A 17,000-nucleotide genomic window follows, 5' to 3' on the forward strand; every position below is an offset into this window, starting at 1 on the left:
CTGGGGTAGAGCCTGGGATCCTTGGGGTGAAGCTCTACAGAATTACAGAGACCAGGTGGGTGAGGTCCTATATTTTACTGGGCCAATAAGAGGATTGCCTCACCCACCTCGTCTCTCTAATCTCCTGGGACCAACTCGGCTACAGCAACACTGCAAACAGAACGAGAGAAATATTAACTCCGTTATTTGTATAACTCCCTTCCTGCCTCCGAATCCTCCGCCCCCGGCCCCCAGGGTGAGGTTAGATCAGGAGCTGGAGCCACATTCAAAGTTAACACACAGCCAGGCCATGAAGTGTTCCCTCTGCCCAGCAGGGAAATTGTGTCTAACTAAGGGCTGAAGATGACACAGTGGGAGCCCATCAGCCTCCCCACCCTTGAGTTCCCAGCCCAGTGCCCGGCGTTGAGTCCTGGGGTGGGTGAGTGATAAACGCACTAGTCACAATGATAACGGCCCATGGGTGTGAAATCTGTCGGAGACCAGCCAGCCCAGCCCAGCCCAGGCCCTGTGGAGGTGACAGCCGGCAGCCTGTGGTGTGGTAACAACTCATGTGGCTCCCCAAGGTGCCCGAGAGGCCCCTGTTCAAAGTGTGTCTCAGACCCCTCACCCCCATCTCACTCCTGTGTACAGAAATGTGTACAGCTCCAGACACCCGGGACGCCAGGGTCCGGTTCGCCCTCGAGCAGCAGTTTTACAGCCCAGGGGACGCGGTGACATGGAGCTGCCCTGCGCGGCACCGGCCCTCGCAGCCTGACATCCGATGCACTCGACGGGGGAGCCAGAGTGTCTGGAGTGGGATAGCCGCCTGCATTGGTGAGTGTGAGCCCCGGAGTCACCGCGATCACAGGACTCCAGCGTCCCCCCCCCCAGCCCCCTGCCACACCCGTCCTGCACCCCAAACCCCTCCCCTGAGCCCCCTGCTGCACTCCGCACCCCCTCCTGCACCCCAACCCCGTCCTGAGCCCCCTGCCGCACCCCTCCTGCACCCCAATCCACTGCCCTGAGTCTCCTGCCACACCGCAACCCACTGCCCTAAGTCCCCTGCTGCACCCCTCTGCACCCCAATCCCCTGCTGCACCCCACATCCCTCCTGCACCGCAACCCCCTGCCCTGAGCCCCCTGCCGGACCCCTCCTGTGCCCCTTGGGGGCAGGGAGGGGGCAGAGTTGGGGTGGGGACTTTGGGGAAGGGGTTGGAATGGGGGCAGGGAAGGGGTGTGAAGAGGTGGGGCAGGGGCGGTGCCTCATGGAAGGGGTGGAGTGGGGGCGGGGCTGAGGGCGGAGGGGGAGATGTCAGTAATGTGGCCCTCGGGCCAATGTACTAGTCCTCATGTGGCCCGCATGGTCATTTGAGTTTGAGACCCCTGGTCTAGAGGCTGTCTGCAGACTCAGGCAGACATCACCGCATCACTCATGCTCAGGGCACGTTTTCAAGTTCTTCTTTGCAACCCACAGGGCTAGAAGCAGTGTTTTTAATGAGCGTTGGGATTGTCGTCATCCCGTGACAGGGCCTTGGGCATGCGCCTGAGATGCCTGGGCCTTAAACCAACCCTGCCCCAGGGCTTGTCTGGCCCCTCTGACAGGGACCCACACCCTGGGAGCCCAGCAGCACCCCTTGTTTTCAACAGCCCCTCAATCCACTATGAGCAGCTCTAGGGTAATATTTAAAACTGGACCCTCCAGCAGGAGTGCTGGAACAACCCCGCTCTGTCCCTTCCCCCAAGACCCCGCCCCCGTTTGCTCACTGCTGTTCCCCTGCCCGGGTCAGGAGGGACTCGCTGGCAGAGCCACCGCTGGGAGCCTGATGCAGGTAGGAGGCAGCCCTGGCTGAGGAGGGGCTGGTGCGGGTGGTGACTCAGTACCTCCCTGCCGCTCCCACCCACAGTCACTGGACTTTGGGTGTCTGGTCAGTGGATATGACTTTCTGGTTGAAAACCAGACACCTGGCCACCCTAGTGGTCTCTGAAGTGGGTGGAGCTTGGCTTGTGGGTGGAGCTTAGCTAATACAACCATTCCCCCCCTCGCAGCTCCAGCTCCAGCTCCGATTATCCCCCATTTTACAGAGGGTGAAACTGAGACAAGGAGGTGAAGTGAGGGTCCCCAGGTCACCCAGCGAGTCAGTTGCAGAGCTGGGATCAGAACTCAGAACCTCCTGACTCCCAGCCCCTGAGCTCCCTTCTCTCTGGCAATAGCTTTGTGGGAAAGGGGTGTCCAGATACAAACACAGTGTTCCCGAGTGGGCACGTGAGAGCTGTCTACACAGGGTGCCGCTCTGATCCTTTACATTATTAGTGATTGTTATCTGTGATAACTCTGTGTGGTCTCCCAGCTGCACGGGCCTTTCTTGCTGCCCCGTCCTATTGCAAACTCTCGTCTCGTGCTCTCTGCTCTCCCCCCGGCCCTCAGCCGTTCCTGCTCCCCCGTAGCTGTGCTACAGGTTATTCTCCCCATCTGCATTAGCTGCATTTCCCAGGTCGACTCTCCTGCTATTTCCAGCCCAGGTGTTAATCTCTCCAGATCCCTTTGGCTCATTTCTGTTCGCAGCCCCTCCCTACTTAATGGCACCTGTGAATTCCCTTTTGTATGGTCTGTTCTTGCCCTCAGACCTGTGCCCTAGACACCTCTCCCCCCGTGTACGTTGCCGTTTCTCACTCTCCTGGTGCCTGAGCGTCTGCTTTGGCCACAGAAACCCAGGATTAAACCAGTGGGTCGGATCCTCCAGCAGCTCGTGGCCATGAAGCGGGTGTGCCCAGCCCCAAGAGCGTCGCACGCTGCGAGGGGCCCGTCCCGGGGAGCAGAGCCAGCACAGAGGGCTCAGTTCCGGTGCCCTCCTGATGGCAGGGTAGGGGCAGGGGCACAGCCGGAGGACGGGGGTGTGGCTGGGAGGCCCCTCGCCTGCACCGGTTCCCAGCTGCAGATCCAAACCCTCGGAGCTGAACCAGTTTGATCCCTGGACGGAATCTCCTGTGTGCGGCCAGCCAGGGCCGGGCCCAGCGCCTGGGGTCAGTTGCACTAACAGGTCCCATGCAGCCCAGAGGGGAGTCACCGGGTCCCTAGTGGGACACCCGGGGCTTAGACCCGGAACCCCTCACTGTGCGGCTGGCGCCCCGAGGGATGTTACTGTCGTGTGGGCGGCAGGGGAGCCATGTGGTTGGCATCCTCTGTGGCCTTCATGCCAGCACCCCCTCCCCTGCACTCTCAGACTTGGCCCAGCCAGGGCACGGTGGGGGCTGGCCTGAAGCCCGTGGCCTGCACCTAATTCACAGCAACTAGAGATGAAATAGATATAAAATGCGTGAATTAAATGCACCCTGATTATTAACAGAGAGGCACGGCCCAGGGAGGCTCCAATGCTGGCACCTGAAGTCTCCATGGGCTGCGTCCCTGTCTCACTGCAGCCTGCATGTCCCCTGGGACAGGGAGCTCCAGATCCCAGCTCCCTCAAAGGGCTGTGTCCTGCTTGGCTGCCGAGCGATGGAGGTACACACGGGCAGGGCCAGCTTTAGGAAGTGCGGGGCCCAATTCGAACAGTTTCGACGGGGCCCCAGCAGGGATGACTAAAAAAAAAAGCCACTTAAAAAGAACCCTTTCATTTCTTCCATGTATTATTTACTTTCCATGACTATATAAATAATAACAAAATTATATATTACATACATTGCGTCATATATTAATTAGCTGATTTTCACTTTCATATTAGGAAAATAATTCATGTTTTGATAGTTGTACAACTGATTTTCTTCAATAATGTTTATTTTATTAAAATTTATAAAATATTTCCTTATTAATATAAAATTGTGCCCTCCTCCCCCCCCCCAGCGCCTCCCGGCCCACGGAAACAAACCCTGCTTCCCCAGCGCCGCCCCGCCGAAACAGCTGTGGGCCGAAAAGGAAGAAAAGGAAGGTTTGGGGAGGGGGGTGACATAGGGTGACCAGATCACAGCAGTAAAATAGGACCCGACCCCTCCCCGCTCGGCCCCACCATCACATCCCTCTTCACCCCCTAGCCTCCCGCTGGCTTGCTGTGTCCCTCCTAGTCAGTCCCCCACCCACCACTTGCCTCCTTTCACCTTCTCCCTCCCCTGCCAGAAACCCCCATGCCCGCCCCTAGAACCCCTGCTGGCTCACTGCTTGCCTCTTTGCCCACCCGCTCGCCGCTCGCCCCCCCCAAGTATAAAGCCTCATATTCAAAGCCCCAGGGGTCACTATCTTACTGCACACAGCAGTCAATCAGTGCAGTTGTAGATAAATCTCTGCATTATGCATTTTTGTATAACTTTTATATGACTTTGTATTGAACCTTGGTAATGTTATAGCTGGCCCCTAAGGTAGTATAATTAAGGTAAAAGAAAAATGTCTTTTTGCTAGAAGTAGAATAAGTTCTTCCCCCCACTTTGTAATCAATTGTCCTGTTGAATGAATGAGGTGTGAATGAGGAAGGTGTGGAAGGCAGGCACTTCCAGACAGCTGCAACCCTTGGAGAGGGGCTGGGAGCCAGCCAAGGAGAGCTTTGCCCAGGGCTGAGTGGGACAGAGTTTGGGTGCAGGCTCCGGGCTGGGGCACGGTGTGGGGTGCAGGATGGGTGGAGGGGTGCAGGCTCTGGGAGGGAGTGCGGAGGGGTGGGTGCAGGCTCTGGGACAGAGTTTGGGGGCCGGAGAGGGGGTGGTGGGGGTCAGGGGGGAGGGAACTGCCATCACATGTGGCTTCCTTCCTCCCCTGCTGCCCCTCACCATAGCCTCGGTGGGGGATGGGGCTGCCCCTTGCCCAGTGTTTGCAGGAGTGGTGGCTGGGGGGAAACCCAGTCAAACTCTGGTTTTACTCTTTCATTGATGGGTCACTTTAACCCCTTACAAGCCCCTTCCCACCTCTCTCACCCCCCTTTTCTACTGGGCTTGTTTGATCTTTTCGGTGGAGCCAGATGAAAACCACAAACCCCAGCGAGAGCAACAGGCTGGAAGACTAGACTGAACCCACCACCCACCCAGTCTAGTCCATCCCAGAGCCCAGGACTGAGGGCAAATGTCCCCCCACCCCCAGGCCACCTGCTTCCACTCCTGGCCTCTCCTAGCGCCGCCAGCGATTCTGTGTGGCTGCATCGGGTGGAATTTCAACCGGACCCCACCCCCTGCTAAATTCACCCCTGTTTTGTGACCACTCTGCACCAAGAGCACCTTCCTTCCCTGCCCTAGAGCTGCTGGATGGCTAGAAAGCTGAGCTGGGCGTTTGATCGATCCGGAATATTATCGTGCCCCCTCCCCCAAAAAAACCTTAATGTCCACACAGCTTTGGGGCGGGGGGGGATATTCCTCTCCCCCAAAGCCGGTCTATTTTATTGTTGCAGGGCAAACGAAGGAGCCAGAGTTTAATGGAAATATTCAGCCCCTACAGTGGTCTTGCAGCAGGGGAAGCAGAGTTGATGGGACGGGAACTGGTTTGGATAGGCGCCCCCCGTCCCTCTCCTTTGCAAAATAATTTGGGGAGGGGAATCAGATCACTCCGTGCCTCAGTTTCCCCTCTCTTGGAGGAGAAGGGAGAGGTAAAAGTCTCAGCCTGCCATGTTGCAGACCTTTCGCATTCTCCCCTCTTGATGTATTTGATTTCCTCCTCCAACCCCCCCCCTCTCTCTCACCTGGAATTCACAGCACTGAGTACCGGCTCGGGGCTTCCTTCCTGGGTTACATGATCCCGAGTTTAGTTTTGAAACAGACACAGGCACAAACTCACCCTCAAACAGCAACACCACCGAAAACCACAAAACCAACCCAATATTACACACCTAGGGGGAATCACGGGGTCAAACTCTCACCGACCGAGGCCCCAGCAGCTGCTCAGGTGAGTGAGGTCCACTGCCGAGATTCCTGTCTCCCACCGGACCGGAAGCCCCCTCGGCGTCTCCTCCAGGTGAGTGCCGGGGGGAGGGGAGGGGAAGGCTGCAAAGCACATGTGCCTTCTCCTCCCCTCCCCCCTCCTGACCTGCAACAGCGGCTGCTGCCTCTGCCTCAGCTCCCCCCCCCCACCGGCCAGCATCTCTCCCTAGCAGCAACAGCTGCTGCTTCCCGGAGAGCCAGGGAGCTTTGCTTCAGGCAGGGACACTGCCCGATCTGCGCGGGGCCCCTTAGGGGCGGGGCCCAATTCAGGGGAATCGGTGGAATCGGCCTAAAGCCGGCCCTGCACACGGGAGCACGGGGGGTGTTTGCAAAGGGGGTGAGTTTGCCTGGAAGAAAAGGGTTGATGGGTTTGGCCTCTCACCCCGCTGTGTGTGGGGAGCAGGGGCTGTTTGACTGGAAGCCTTTGCAGAGCTCTGTCCGTCCGGAAGGGGCAGGAAAGTAACCCTCGTGCTGGTGCTTATTCTCTAGTGATCCCCCGGATCATCCCAGGGGCCCTGGAGGTTTCACCCACCACCATCAAACTGCGCTGGACTTGTGAGCCCCCCGAATCCTGCCAGGGCAGCTGGAAGATACGGGCCCAATGCCGGCTGGATGGACCCCGGTTGGGCCCCTGCCGGAGACAAGGGCTCACCAGAGAGCAGCCGTTACAGGGACGGGACGGAACAGTAACGTGCAGCTCCCTGCACCCCTTCACCTCCTACAGAGTCACCATCTCTGGGGGCTTCCCAGCGACCAGACCACCCAGCACTGTCCTTTATACCCAGCGGGTCACCACGAGTGAAGCAGGTGTGTGTGGGGGGGGAGTCACCCCGTGGCTGTGAATCCTGGGCTCGGTGCTGAGCATGGGGGCAGATGGGCCCCTGTCGCTCTGCAACTCAACCCGCCTGTCCGAGCAAGTGACCAGGCTTAGCTGGTGATCGGGGCCCTGCCTGGGGGCAGAACGGGGGGCTCAGGAGAAAGGGGTGTGGGGCTCCCCAGAGCAAACAGAGTCCCCCAACCCAGTCTCCCTCCCCATCTCCCCAGACCGGCCTGTGGGGTGTGCCTGGAACCTGAGCCTCGGGGGTGGGGGTGGATCCCACGGGGAGTTCGGTGCTCTGAAGGCCCAGGAGTGGGACGGTTGGGAGAGGACTCACTAGCTGTCCTAGCCCAGCTGGTCGGCTGCCCACCTTCCCAGCAATCCGTCCATCAGTCCAGTCCCGGTACCAAGCCCCTCACAGTGGTGTCTGAGCCCCTCGTGCAGCCGGAGCAGGGACAGGAGCTCTGTGTCTCTGCTGCCGGGGGCTGCCGGGGAGGAGCTGTAGGACGCTGCCAGCTCCTCGTGCCCAGCCAGGCAGCACCGCCCAGGAGAGGTGGCAGGGCCTAGCCCTCGCCCTCCTGCTGCAGGGACCGCCCAGAGCGCTGACTCCTGTGCCAGGAGCCCCCTCCCAGTGCTCTGCACACGGGGGCTCGTCCCCAGGCCCGGTCAGTGACCTGCGATTCCTTCGCTTTCAGCCCCAGACCAACCCGAGATCGAGCCGCTGGATCCCAGCACCAAAACCCTCAGGTGGAAGCCGCTGCCGCCCTGCAAAGGGGCGATCGTCGGGTACCAGGTACCGGGGCAAGCGACTCGCTGGGCAACCTCTGGAGGGCGTCTCAGCCTGGGGCACGGTCTGAGTGGGCAGGGACAGCGAGAGAGGGAGGGAGCATCAGGGGGCATCGTCCAGGTGTCATTATCCATCTCTGCTGCCCCTCCCAGAGTGCCGAGCCCTGCCCCAGAGCGAGGGGCACCTCGCCCCCACTCTCCAGCTCCTCCCTGCCCCTCCCTGAGCTTTCCCCCTTTATGGCCAGTTGGGAGTTTAAAACTACCCAATCCCTCCTGTGTGCAGCATGGCATACATCTTGCTGCGTGCCCCTGCGCTGCGGGCTCTGACCCAGTTCCTGCCTGGCGCAGGATGCAGCTCCGTGCCCCTGCGCTGTGGGCTCTCACCTGTTAGTCTGTGCTGCGATCCAGGGAGTTGCTTTTCACCTGTAATTCCTGTCTGGGTTGGGCCTTGGTCGCTGCCAAGGGGCCGTCTCACCCAGGAGATCCTGGGGTGGATAAGCTCAGCTGAGGTGCTGGAGTGGGCGCTCCCCGAGGGGATGTTGTCACGGAGTATTGGAGGACTAAGGGCCCTGCACCCCCAGCTTCCTGCGATTCACCATGACTCTCAGCCAGCCAGTAAAGCAGAAGGTTTATTTGGATGACAGGAATACAGTCCAAGACAGGTCTTGCAGGCACAGACAACAGGGCCCCCCTCAGTTAGGTCCATCTGGGGGTCCCAGGCATCCCAGCCCCCCTTGGGAGGTCAGAGCCATCTCTGCCTCCCAGCCATCTCACCACCCAGCTTCCAAGCCTCTGCCTTCAGCGACCCCTCCCACAGCCTTTGTTCAGTTTCCCGGGCCAAGGTATCACCTCGCCTCCAACCCCTTCCTGGGCTCTCATGTTACACGCTCAGGTATTCGCCTTCAGGCAGACTCCCATCCCCCAATGCAGACTACCCTAGCCACACTCCCCTGTCAGCATTCACACACCCCAGCAAGAACAGTCCCAGTTCGTCACATCTCCCCCCTTCGAGACCGAACTGAGCAGGGTCACTTTAGCCAGTGACCTGGGGAAGTTCGAACCTACCCCCGTTCCCATGGATGCCCCCGCATCCCTCCCATTCCTTGGTGAGAATTACACCAGGCCCCTCCAGTTTCACGCCCCCCCTTAGGTCGGGGGTGCTTGATGGCACTCGCAGTTCGCATGTGGGAAGGTTTATGCGGCCTGTGCCCTTTTCCCACCCCCATACCCCTGGGGTTCCAACTGGGCTGTGGTCTTCTCCCAGCGCTCCAGTCTGGAGGTCTGTGCTTTGGGCTCTCTTGGTTTAGAGCCGCCCTTTTAACCTTGGCCACCCTCCGGAAAGGCTCCTTTATGCTGAGCAAGGGTCCTAAAGCCATTTTCCCCTTGTCCCAGGCCTTCCTCCCCCTCTGACAGGGGTCACAGGATCCGCAGTACCGTTGGACAGTAACAAAGACCCCAGGCCAGTAAAAGCTCCGTAGCAGCCTCTGCTGGGTACGCCAGGTTCCCTGGTGCCCTGAGAGGGGAATGTCATGGGCCCGGCACAGCAGCTGGCGGCGATACTTCTGGGGTACCACCAGCTGCCTCCTGATCCCCCCTGACTCCATTTTCCCTGGGGGAGCCCATTCTCGGTACAGGAACCCCTTCTCCCACAGGAACCTTTTCCGGCCACCTCGTCCCATGGTCTGTACCGCATTGAGGTCGGCCAGGTCCCTTATCTTCCGCAAGGAGGGATCTCTCTGCAACTCGGCCTGGAACTCAGCAGCTGGGACAGGGATGGCCACCTGCTCTTTCTCGCCCGCTGGGTCTGAAGCTGCAGCCTCCCTGAGCCGTGTCCCTGGGCGTTCCCTCCCCACCAGGTTAGGGTCCTGCGCCTCAGGCAAGGCACCCCCCCAAAAGCCAGGGCGCAGTGCCCCTCGCCGGCTCTGACTGCGGGTCACAACCAGTGCCCTTTGGGGGTTGCTTGGCCAGTTCTCCAGGTCCCCCCCCATCAATACCTCAGTGGGCAAATACGGGTGTACCCCCACATCCTTGGGGCCCTCCTTGGCCCCCCACTTCAGGTGTACCCTCGCCATGGGCACTTTGACTGGTGTTCCGCCCACCCCCGTCAGGGTCAGGTAGGTGTTGGGCACCACCTGATCTGGGGCCACCACCTCAGGCCGGGCCAGTGTCACCTCTGCGCCCGTATCCCAGTATCCATTGACCTTCCTCCCATCCACCTCCAGGGGAACAAGGTACTCTCTCCAGAGGGACAGCCCCGCGCCCACCATATAAACCAAAAACCCTGAGTCTGGAGCATCCAGCCCCCTAGAGGAGCTGGACTGGAGCTCTCCTCCCTCCTTAGCAGGTGGTACTCTGCTAGCCCCCCTTCCCTGGGAATGCTGCCTCTAGCCGGGCTGGATCTCTACCCAGTCAACCCTCTGTGGGTTCGGTCTGCTCAGTCTGTCCCTGAGCCTGGGGCACTGGGCCCGTGTGTGGCCTTTTTGGCCACAGTGGTAGCAGCCCATGTCCCATGGGTCCCCTTGAGTGGGTCGGATGGTCCTGACGTCGGATGTTCCCCTTTGGTGGGGTTTTTCTGTATTTTCCCACGGGGAGGTCCCATGGTGACTCTCTCTCTGCGTTGTGGTGGGACTGTTCCTTTGGGACTCCTCCCTGTTATCTCCTGACCGGCTCTTTACAAACTCATCGGCCAGCCGGCCTGCATGTCGCGGGTTCTCTGGCTTTCTGTCCACCAACCACAGCCTCAGGTCGGATGGGCACCGCTCATACAGTTGCTCCAGTACCAGCAGTTTGACCAGGTCCTCCTTCGTCTGGGCCCCATCAGCCCACTTGCTGGCGTATCCTTCCATGCGGACGGCTAGTTGCAGATATGAGATCTCAGGGGTTTTATCCTGACTCCAGAACCTTTCCCGGTACATCTCAGGAGTCAGCCCAAACTCACGTAGCAGGGCCTTTTTGAATAGTTCGTAGTCCCCTTTCTCTGCCTCTCCCAGTTGGCGGTACAATGCCACGGCTTTGGGGTCCAGTAAGGGGGTAAGGACCCGGAGTCTGTCCGCGGGATCAACCCGGTGCAACTCGCAGGCCGTCTCAAAGGCATCCAGGAAGTCATCCATGTCCTCTCCCTCCTTGCGTGGGGCCAGGATGCACTTATCAAAGCTCCGTGCAGTCCTGGGTCCCCCCTCACTCACCACAGCCGGGGGTTCGCTGCCCTTCAATCTTGCCAGTTCCAGTTCATGCTGACGCTGTCTCTCATTCTCCTCCGTTCATGCTGACGCTGTCTCTCTTCATGCTGTCTCTGTCTCTCTTCATGCTGTCTCCGTTTCTCTTTCTCCTCTCGTTCATGCTGACGCTGTCTCTCTTCATGCTGATGCTGTCTCTCTTCATGCTGTCTCTGTTGTTCACGATCCTCCAGCTCTCTCAGTTTTAGCTCTTTCTCCCATTCCAGCAAATTCCCCTCCACGGATGCCGAACGTCGCCGGGAGGATCCTCTGCTGGCCGGCGAGCTTCGCCGGGAGGATCCTCTGCTGGCCGGGGGGGTCACAGCGCCCTTGGTATTTGCTGGGCTCCTCCCCACCCTTCCCCTAGGCATAGGAAGGAGGGGTCTCGGGAAGCCCTCAGCAGCCGGCTGACCACTCCCAGCTCGGACAGACACTGGTGCCTGCGCTGCATTTGCCAGGCTGCTTCCCTGAGACACAGGGATCAGTTCATTCGCGCGATCTTCCGCCTCCAGCCGGGCAATGAGCTGTTCTTTGGTGAGCCTCCCAATGCGCAGCCCCCTCTGCTTGCACAGCTCCACCAGGTCGCTCTTAAGCCGCTTGGCATACATCTTCCTGCTGGCCACTCACCGGCCTGTGTGCTCACAGCTCCCCACAGTTCCCAGGGAGACCCCTAGTGTGCCAGCCCTTCTCGAGGTCACCACCTCTCTGCCAGGGTCAAGCTGCAGACTCCTCCGCCCCTGGGACCACTCGCTGCGATCCCCCCGGGGGACCCTGTTACTGCAAAAGTCCTTCTCGCTGGTCACACACTCCCAGGGTTAATAACCGTCTCTCTCTCACTCTTCAGCACGCCTGGTCCCCGTCAATCCCCCTTCGTTTTACTGCTCCCCAGTCACTTACTGCAGGAAGCGCCGTCCACGGGGTGCAGTAGATCCCGCCGCTGCCACCAGTTGTCACGGAGTATTGGGGGACTCAGGGCCCTGCACCCCTCTTCCTGAGATTCACCATGGCTCTCCGCCAGCCAGTAAAGCAGAAGGTTTAGTTGGATGACAGGAATACAGTCCAAGACAGGTCTTGCAGGCACAGACAACAGGGCCCCCCTCAGTTAGGTCCATCTGGGGGTCCCAGGGCATCCCAGCCCCGCTTGGGAGGTCAGAGCAATCTCTCCCTCCCAGCCATCTCACCACCCAGCTTCCAAGCCTCTGCCTTCAGCGACCCCTCCCACAGCCTTTGTTCAGTTTCCCGGGCTAAGGTGTCACCTGGCCTCCAACCCCTTCCTGGGTTCTCATGTTACACGCTCAGGTATTCGCCTTCGGGCAGTCTCCCATCCCCCAATGCAGACTATCCTAGCCACACTCCCCTGTCAGCATTCACAGACCACAGTAAGAACAGTCCCAGTTCGTCACAGATGGGGCCAGGGCATTCTCCATGAGGGGTCCTTGGCTCTGGAACTCACTGCCCCCGTGTCCACCCCATCCCACATGGTGTAGACTCTGTGGGGGCCCAGCCGCTCTAGCTGGGGGGTAAGAGGGGGAGGGCTCCGGTGGAGCTGAGGGAGGCCGCTCAGATCTCCTGATGCTCATCGACCCGGGTCCAGGCCAGTGTTCGGAGCAGAGCCTGCCCTTGTCATGGTGACTGAGGGGCTCGTAGCAATGGCAGCGCCCGGGACCACGCGGGTGCCCCTCGATGTCTGGCTGCCTCCCCTGTCGCTGGCTCCTCAGGGGTTGCTGGGCTGGCTCGGCGGTCCCTGCTGGGAGCTCCCAGAGGGTAAATGGCTCGTAGGCCAGGGGCACTCGGGTACGGTTCCCTGCCTGCCTCCCCGGGAGGCTGGTGGGGGCGAGGGAGCAGCAGCCTGCAGGTGACGCTCGGCTCTGGGTTTTCATCTCCGCTGACCGGCCGAGCCAGAGCCCCTGGGGTAACAGCAGGCGGCGCTGGCAGGATGTTCTCTGGCAGGGCCCTCTGGCTCTGGGATCCCCTCCCACCTCCGGTCCACAACAGTCCCGGCTCCTTTCTTCCCTGGGCTGGGTACAGCCAGGCCGGGCTGTGGGCGTTCGGTACGTGCCGCTGGCTGGCCGGGCGAGCTCGGGACCTGTGTGGGGTACTGTATTCTGAACGGAAAGACAAGCACCCGTTCAGCAGCGCTCTGTTTGCACTCGGCCCCGTCAGCACCTGTGGGGCTGTGGTCGGCTCCTCGGGGGCTGGGCCTGGGGTGCTGGAGGGGCCCAGCTAAACACAGCGAAAGCGATAACAGGGTTCCGGCCCAGCGGCTCCTGGGTAACATTGACCCCGGTCCAGCCCAGCACTTTCCCGGGGACACTGACAAATGGGGGACCCCTGTGACGGGGAGCGGCCCTGGGCATTCACCTACCTGAGCGGTGCCCGTCCTGCTGCCCAGGTGGCTGTGCCGGCTGCCGCAGAGGAAGGAGAAACTCCCTGGTGCTGCTGGGCTGGGCAGCTCTGCCGTGCTGGGAGGGGAGGGGGGTGAAGTCCCTGCTGTCACAGGGGGGCTCAGGCAATCCCCAGCAGTGTGGGGCTTGTGCCCTGTGTATCAGGCGGGGCTGGGGGTCAGAACCGCTCCTCTCCAGAGCCGCCTTCCTTTCTCTAGCTGAACATCACGGCCCGGAGAGAGTACGACAGCGATTTCCTCGAGGTCGAGGAGCTGCGGGTGAATCAGTCGGTCACCAAGTACCTGCTGCAGCCCTGGAGATATGGGACCAACTACACGGTGACAATCCAGGGCCTCACAGCTGCCGGCCTTGGGCAGGCGTCGCGCTGGGACTTTGATACCAACTTATTTGGTAAGGGCCTCCCTGCTCCAGGATGAGTCTGAGGGGCTGAGGACTAGGGCACGGACCAAAAGCAACTCCCAGAGCTCTCTGCCAGGCACAGCACGGGCAGGAGCAGGGGGATTTATGCCCAGACAGCCTGGCAGTGCGTCTCCAACACCACTCTCTTGGCGGCAAAAAAACAGTTTGTGGTGGGTGAGACATTGGGGCATCTGTGAGCATGTTGAATGTCAGTGAGAGCCACGCCAGCACAGGAAGGGGCGCGGTGCTCCCCATCTGGGGGTTCAGGGAGAGCCTTCGAGGCCCAGCTTACGTTTAGTTGGGTGGGTATGAAAGTGGGCTGCTAGCGCTGCCTATTATTAAGGTTGCCCATCACTTCCCATTGTAAGACCCTATTTTCAGTTGGTTACAACTTTAACAACCTAACTGTTTTGGCTGAAGTTTCACATAGTGGGTGTCTGCCACAGACTGAATCTTTGGGGAAAGTTTCAGCTAAGATGGTTGGGCCATTTCCAAAGAACAAGGCTAGAGGAAAACTCATTGTTTTTCCATTTAAAAAAATGAGGATTGATTTCTCTTTGAAAAGTTCTAGCGCCCCCATGCTTTGGAGCAGGGACTTGAAATTGGCCGGGGGTGGCCTTTATGTCAAAGATGGGCCATTTTTCTTTTCCTGGTAACATCTGCTTAAAAGTTGCCACATTATAAATCATTGAAAAACTTCAGTTTGCACAAGCTCGGGTGAGACTTCATGGAGTTTATTAGCTAAAACCTCCAAACCGTCCATCCTCACTGAGCATGCTCCGGTATGAGGAGACGGTGCATGTGCAATCCCCCGAGGACCCGGCCATGGGGCGAAGCTGTGTTTCCCCTCTAATGGCTGTTCTAGGCTGCGATGGAGCCAGGCTCTTCTGTCTCGTCTGTGCTCTCAATGACCCCCTGACACCCAGGCAGTGAGCAGGAAGAAGGTGACTGATTTGAATGCGTGACTTGTGCAGCGGCCAGCGTGGCTGACCCCAGGGCCGCCCAAGCAGCTGGCTCCAGGACCAGTTGCGCAGGTGGCCCCGGGGACAGCCACACCAGCCGCTGCTCCAGTGGCCTCCGGCAGCGGTCCTGGGGCAGCTGGAGCAGCCATGGGCTGCGGCCCCAGGCAGTGGGTCCCAGGCAGCTGACTGGAGCAGCCGTGGTCCACGGCCCCCAGCAACTGGTGACACTGGTCCCAGGCGCCCCCTCAGCAGTGCCCCCCCGCCAGATGTTCCCCCCCACTCACACCCCAGCAACAGCGTCCCTCACCCCCCCCCCCAGCACTCCCCCCTCCAAGATTTAATCACAGGCATTTTTAATAAAAACAACAAGGAGTCCAGTGGCACCTTAAAGACTAACAGATTTATTGGGGCATAAGTTTTCATGGGTAAAAAATCCACTTCTTCAGATGCATGGAGTGAAAGTTACAGCAGGTCACAGGCCGTGAATTTTTGTTTATTGCCCCGACCTGTCCATGACTTTTACTAAAAATACCCGTGACTAAAATGTAGCCTTAGTTATTAGCATGGCCTTCCCGGGTGGGCAGTGCCACCCCCAGAGCTCAGGCTGCCCCCAGATGGCCCCAAAGGATGTGAGGCTGGAGGGCCAGGGGTGCAAGGTCTGGGTGTAATGGCATGCTAAATTGCATTTCATTATTCAGCCACTAGGTGGCACCGTGTGTAAAATACCTTATTTAAATCAGTGGCTGTCAACCTTTCCAGACAGCTGTGCCCCGTTCAGGAGTCAGGTTTGTCTTGTGTAGCCCCAAGTTCCACCTCACGTAAAAACGACTTGTTACAAAACCAGACAAAAATACGAAAGTGTCACAGTCACTATTACTGACAAATTGCTGATGTTCTTACTGTTACCATATAATTATAAAATCACTCCCTTGGAATATAAATCTGGTACTTACATGTCAGTGTATGCTCTACAGAGCAGTACAAACAAGCCATGGGCTGTACGAAATTTTAGTTTTATACTGACCACACTGGTACTTTTCATGTAGCCTGTTATAAAACTAGGCAAATCTCTAGATGAGTTGATGTACCCCCTGGAAGATCTCTGCGTACCCCAGGAGTGCACACACCCCTGCTTGACAAACACTGATTTAAATAATCCTCAGCCATACCTGGCCGAGCATTAAAGGATCTCATGATGAACACGGCTGATGTATAAGCAGCTCTGTAGCCAGCCGGTATCGGGTACAGAAGAACGTGACATGGTGTTGTTAGGGGAAACATTGAGACCGCAGCAAAGTGCCTAGGTCACTGCCCGTAACTGGAATATCGATTATTATGCTTATTGCCAACATCAGCTAAGCTGCCAGGCCTTTGTAGCAGCCTTAGCATAATTAGGCAGGCCAGGAGGGGAGGGGGGGAGTGACCACGAGAATTGAGCATAACCCTGCGCCATCCTGTTGGGCTTTCTTTTAAACCACTGTGTGGATCTTAAAAGACTTAATGAAGCAGTTGTGGGAGAAAAATATCTCCTCCCAACAGTGGACGGCTTCCTCCCCAAGGTGAAAACAGCTACAGTATTCTCCAAACTGGATGCGTCAAGTGGATTCTACCAAATTCCTTTAGCCAAAGAAAGTGCTAAATATTTATCACACCCTTTGGGAGATTTTGCTTGTGAAGATTTCCTTTTGGGATGACCACTGCACCTGAAAATTTTTCAGAGAAGGATGGCACTAACGGGTGTCTAGTTAGAAACCAAATGTCTCTGAATCGTACTGATAGCAATTGTGAGGGGCAGGAATGTAGATCTTAAAGGGGAGATGGAATGGGATGTAGGATATATTGTACAGTTCGGGCACTACGTGGTGCTGTGTGTGAAACACGTTGGTTAAGCTAATGCCAGCCAAGCCTGGCAGCGCAGCAAAGGATCTAATACTGAACACAGCTGGTGGGTGCCCTGCTTAGAAGCAGGCTCTGTAGCCAGCCCCTAGCTGGGACGGACCATGACGCCATCCCCCCAGCTTAGTAAACACAGGGAGTTCTCTACATATTCCCCCCAACCTAGCCCCTGCTCATTCCTCATACCCTGTTTGATCTGTCAAGATCTCAAGACAGGCATTAAGTAGTGAATCCTGCTGGGAGGTAGGTGGGTCCATGTCATTAGCCCCATTAGGAATAGGGAGGAACAGACAGAGGGGATGTTACCAGCCTGTGATCACACACCAGGGTAGATTCAGCCCCAAAGTAACCAGTCAATGAGATGGGGTACGTGTGGTCTCCAGCTGGGAGCAGAGGCAGCATTAGCGCACTCAGCCTCTGGTCCAGGCCCTCTGAACCTCCTGCTCTTTGCAATAGCTTTCCTGGATGGAGGCTCCACTAACGAACTCGCTCTTACAGGCACAGGCGCCGGCTTCCTCATTTCCCTGGGGGTGCTCAGCCCCTGTTCTGCCCTAGGCCCCGCCCCCACTGCACCTCTTCCCCCAAGGCCCTGCCCCATTCCACCCCCATGTACGCTCCACCCTTGCTCCATCCCCTCCCCGCAGCACCTCCGGCA

At 58.5% G+C, this 17,000-nt stretch overlaps 1 protein-coding gene across 1 annotated transcript in view; it reads left to right on the forward strand.

The window, feature by feature from the left end:
* Positions 1-627: 627 nt before the first annotated feature.
* The window catches only part of LOC117879582, a 32,686-nt gene continuing 16,313 nt past the window's right edge, over positions 628-17,000 (forward strand). Inside the window, exons 1-4 of the mRNA XM_034774854.1 lie at positions 628-813; positions 6,355-6,672; positions 7,378-7,475; positions 13,286-13,478. Of these exons, the coding sequence (XP_034630745.1) occupies positions 633-813; positions 6,355-6,672; positions 7,378-7,475; positions 13,286-13,478 (790 nt within the window). The 5' untranslated portion in view covers positions 628-632. The remainder of the gene's footprint in view (positions 814-6,354; positions 6,673-7,377; positions 7,476-13,285; positions 13,479-17,000) is intronic.

This window comes from Trachemys scripta, chromosome 6 (genome assembly GCF_013100865.1).
Source record: "Trachemys scripta elegans isolate TJP31775 chromosome 6, CAS_Tse_1.0, whole genome shotgun sequence".
Classification (NCBI taxonomy): domain Eukaryota; kingdom Metazoa; phylum Chordata; order Testudines; family Emydidae; genus Trachemys; species Trachemys scripta.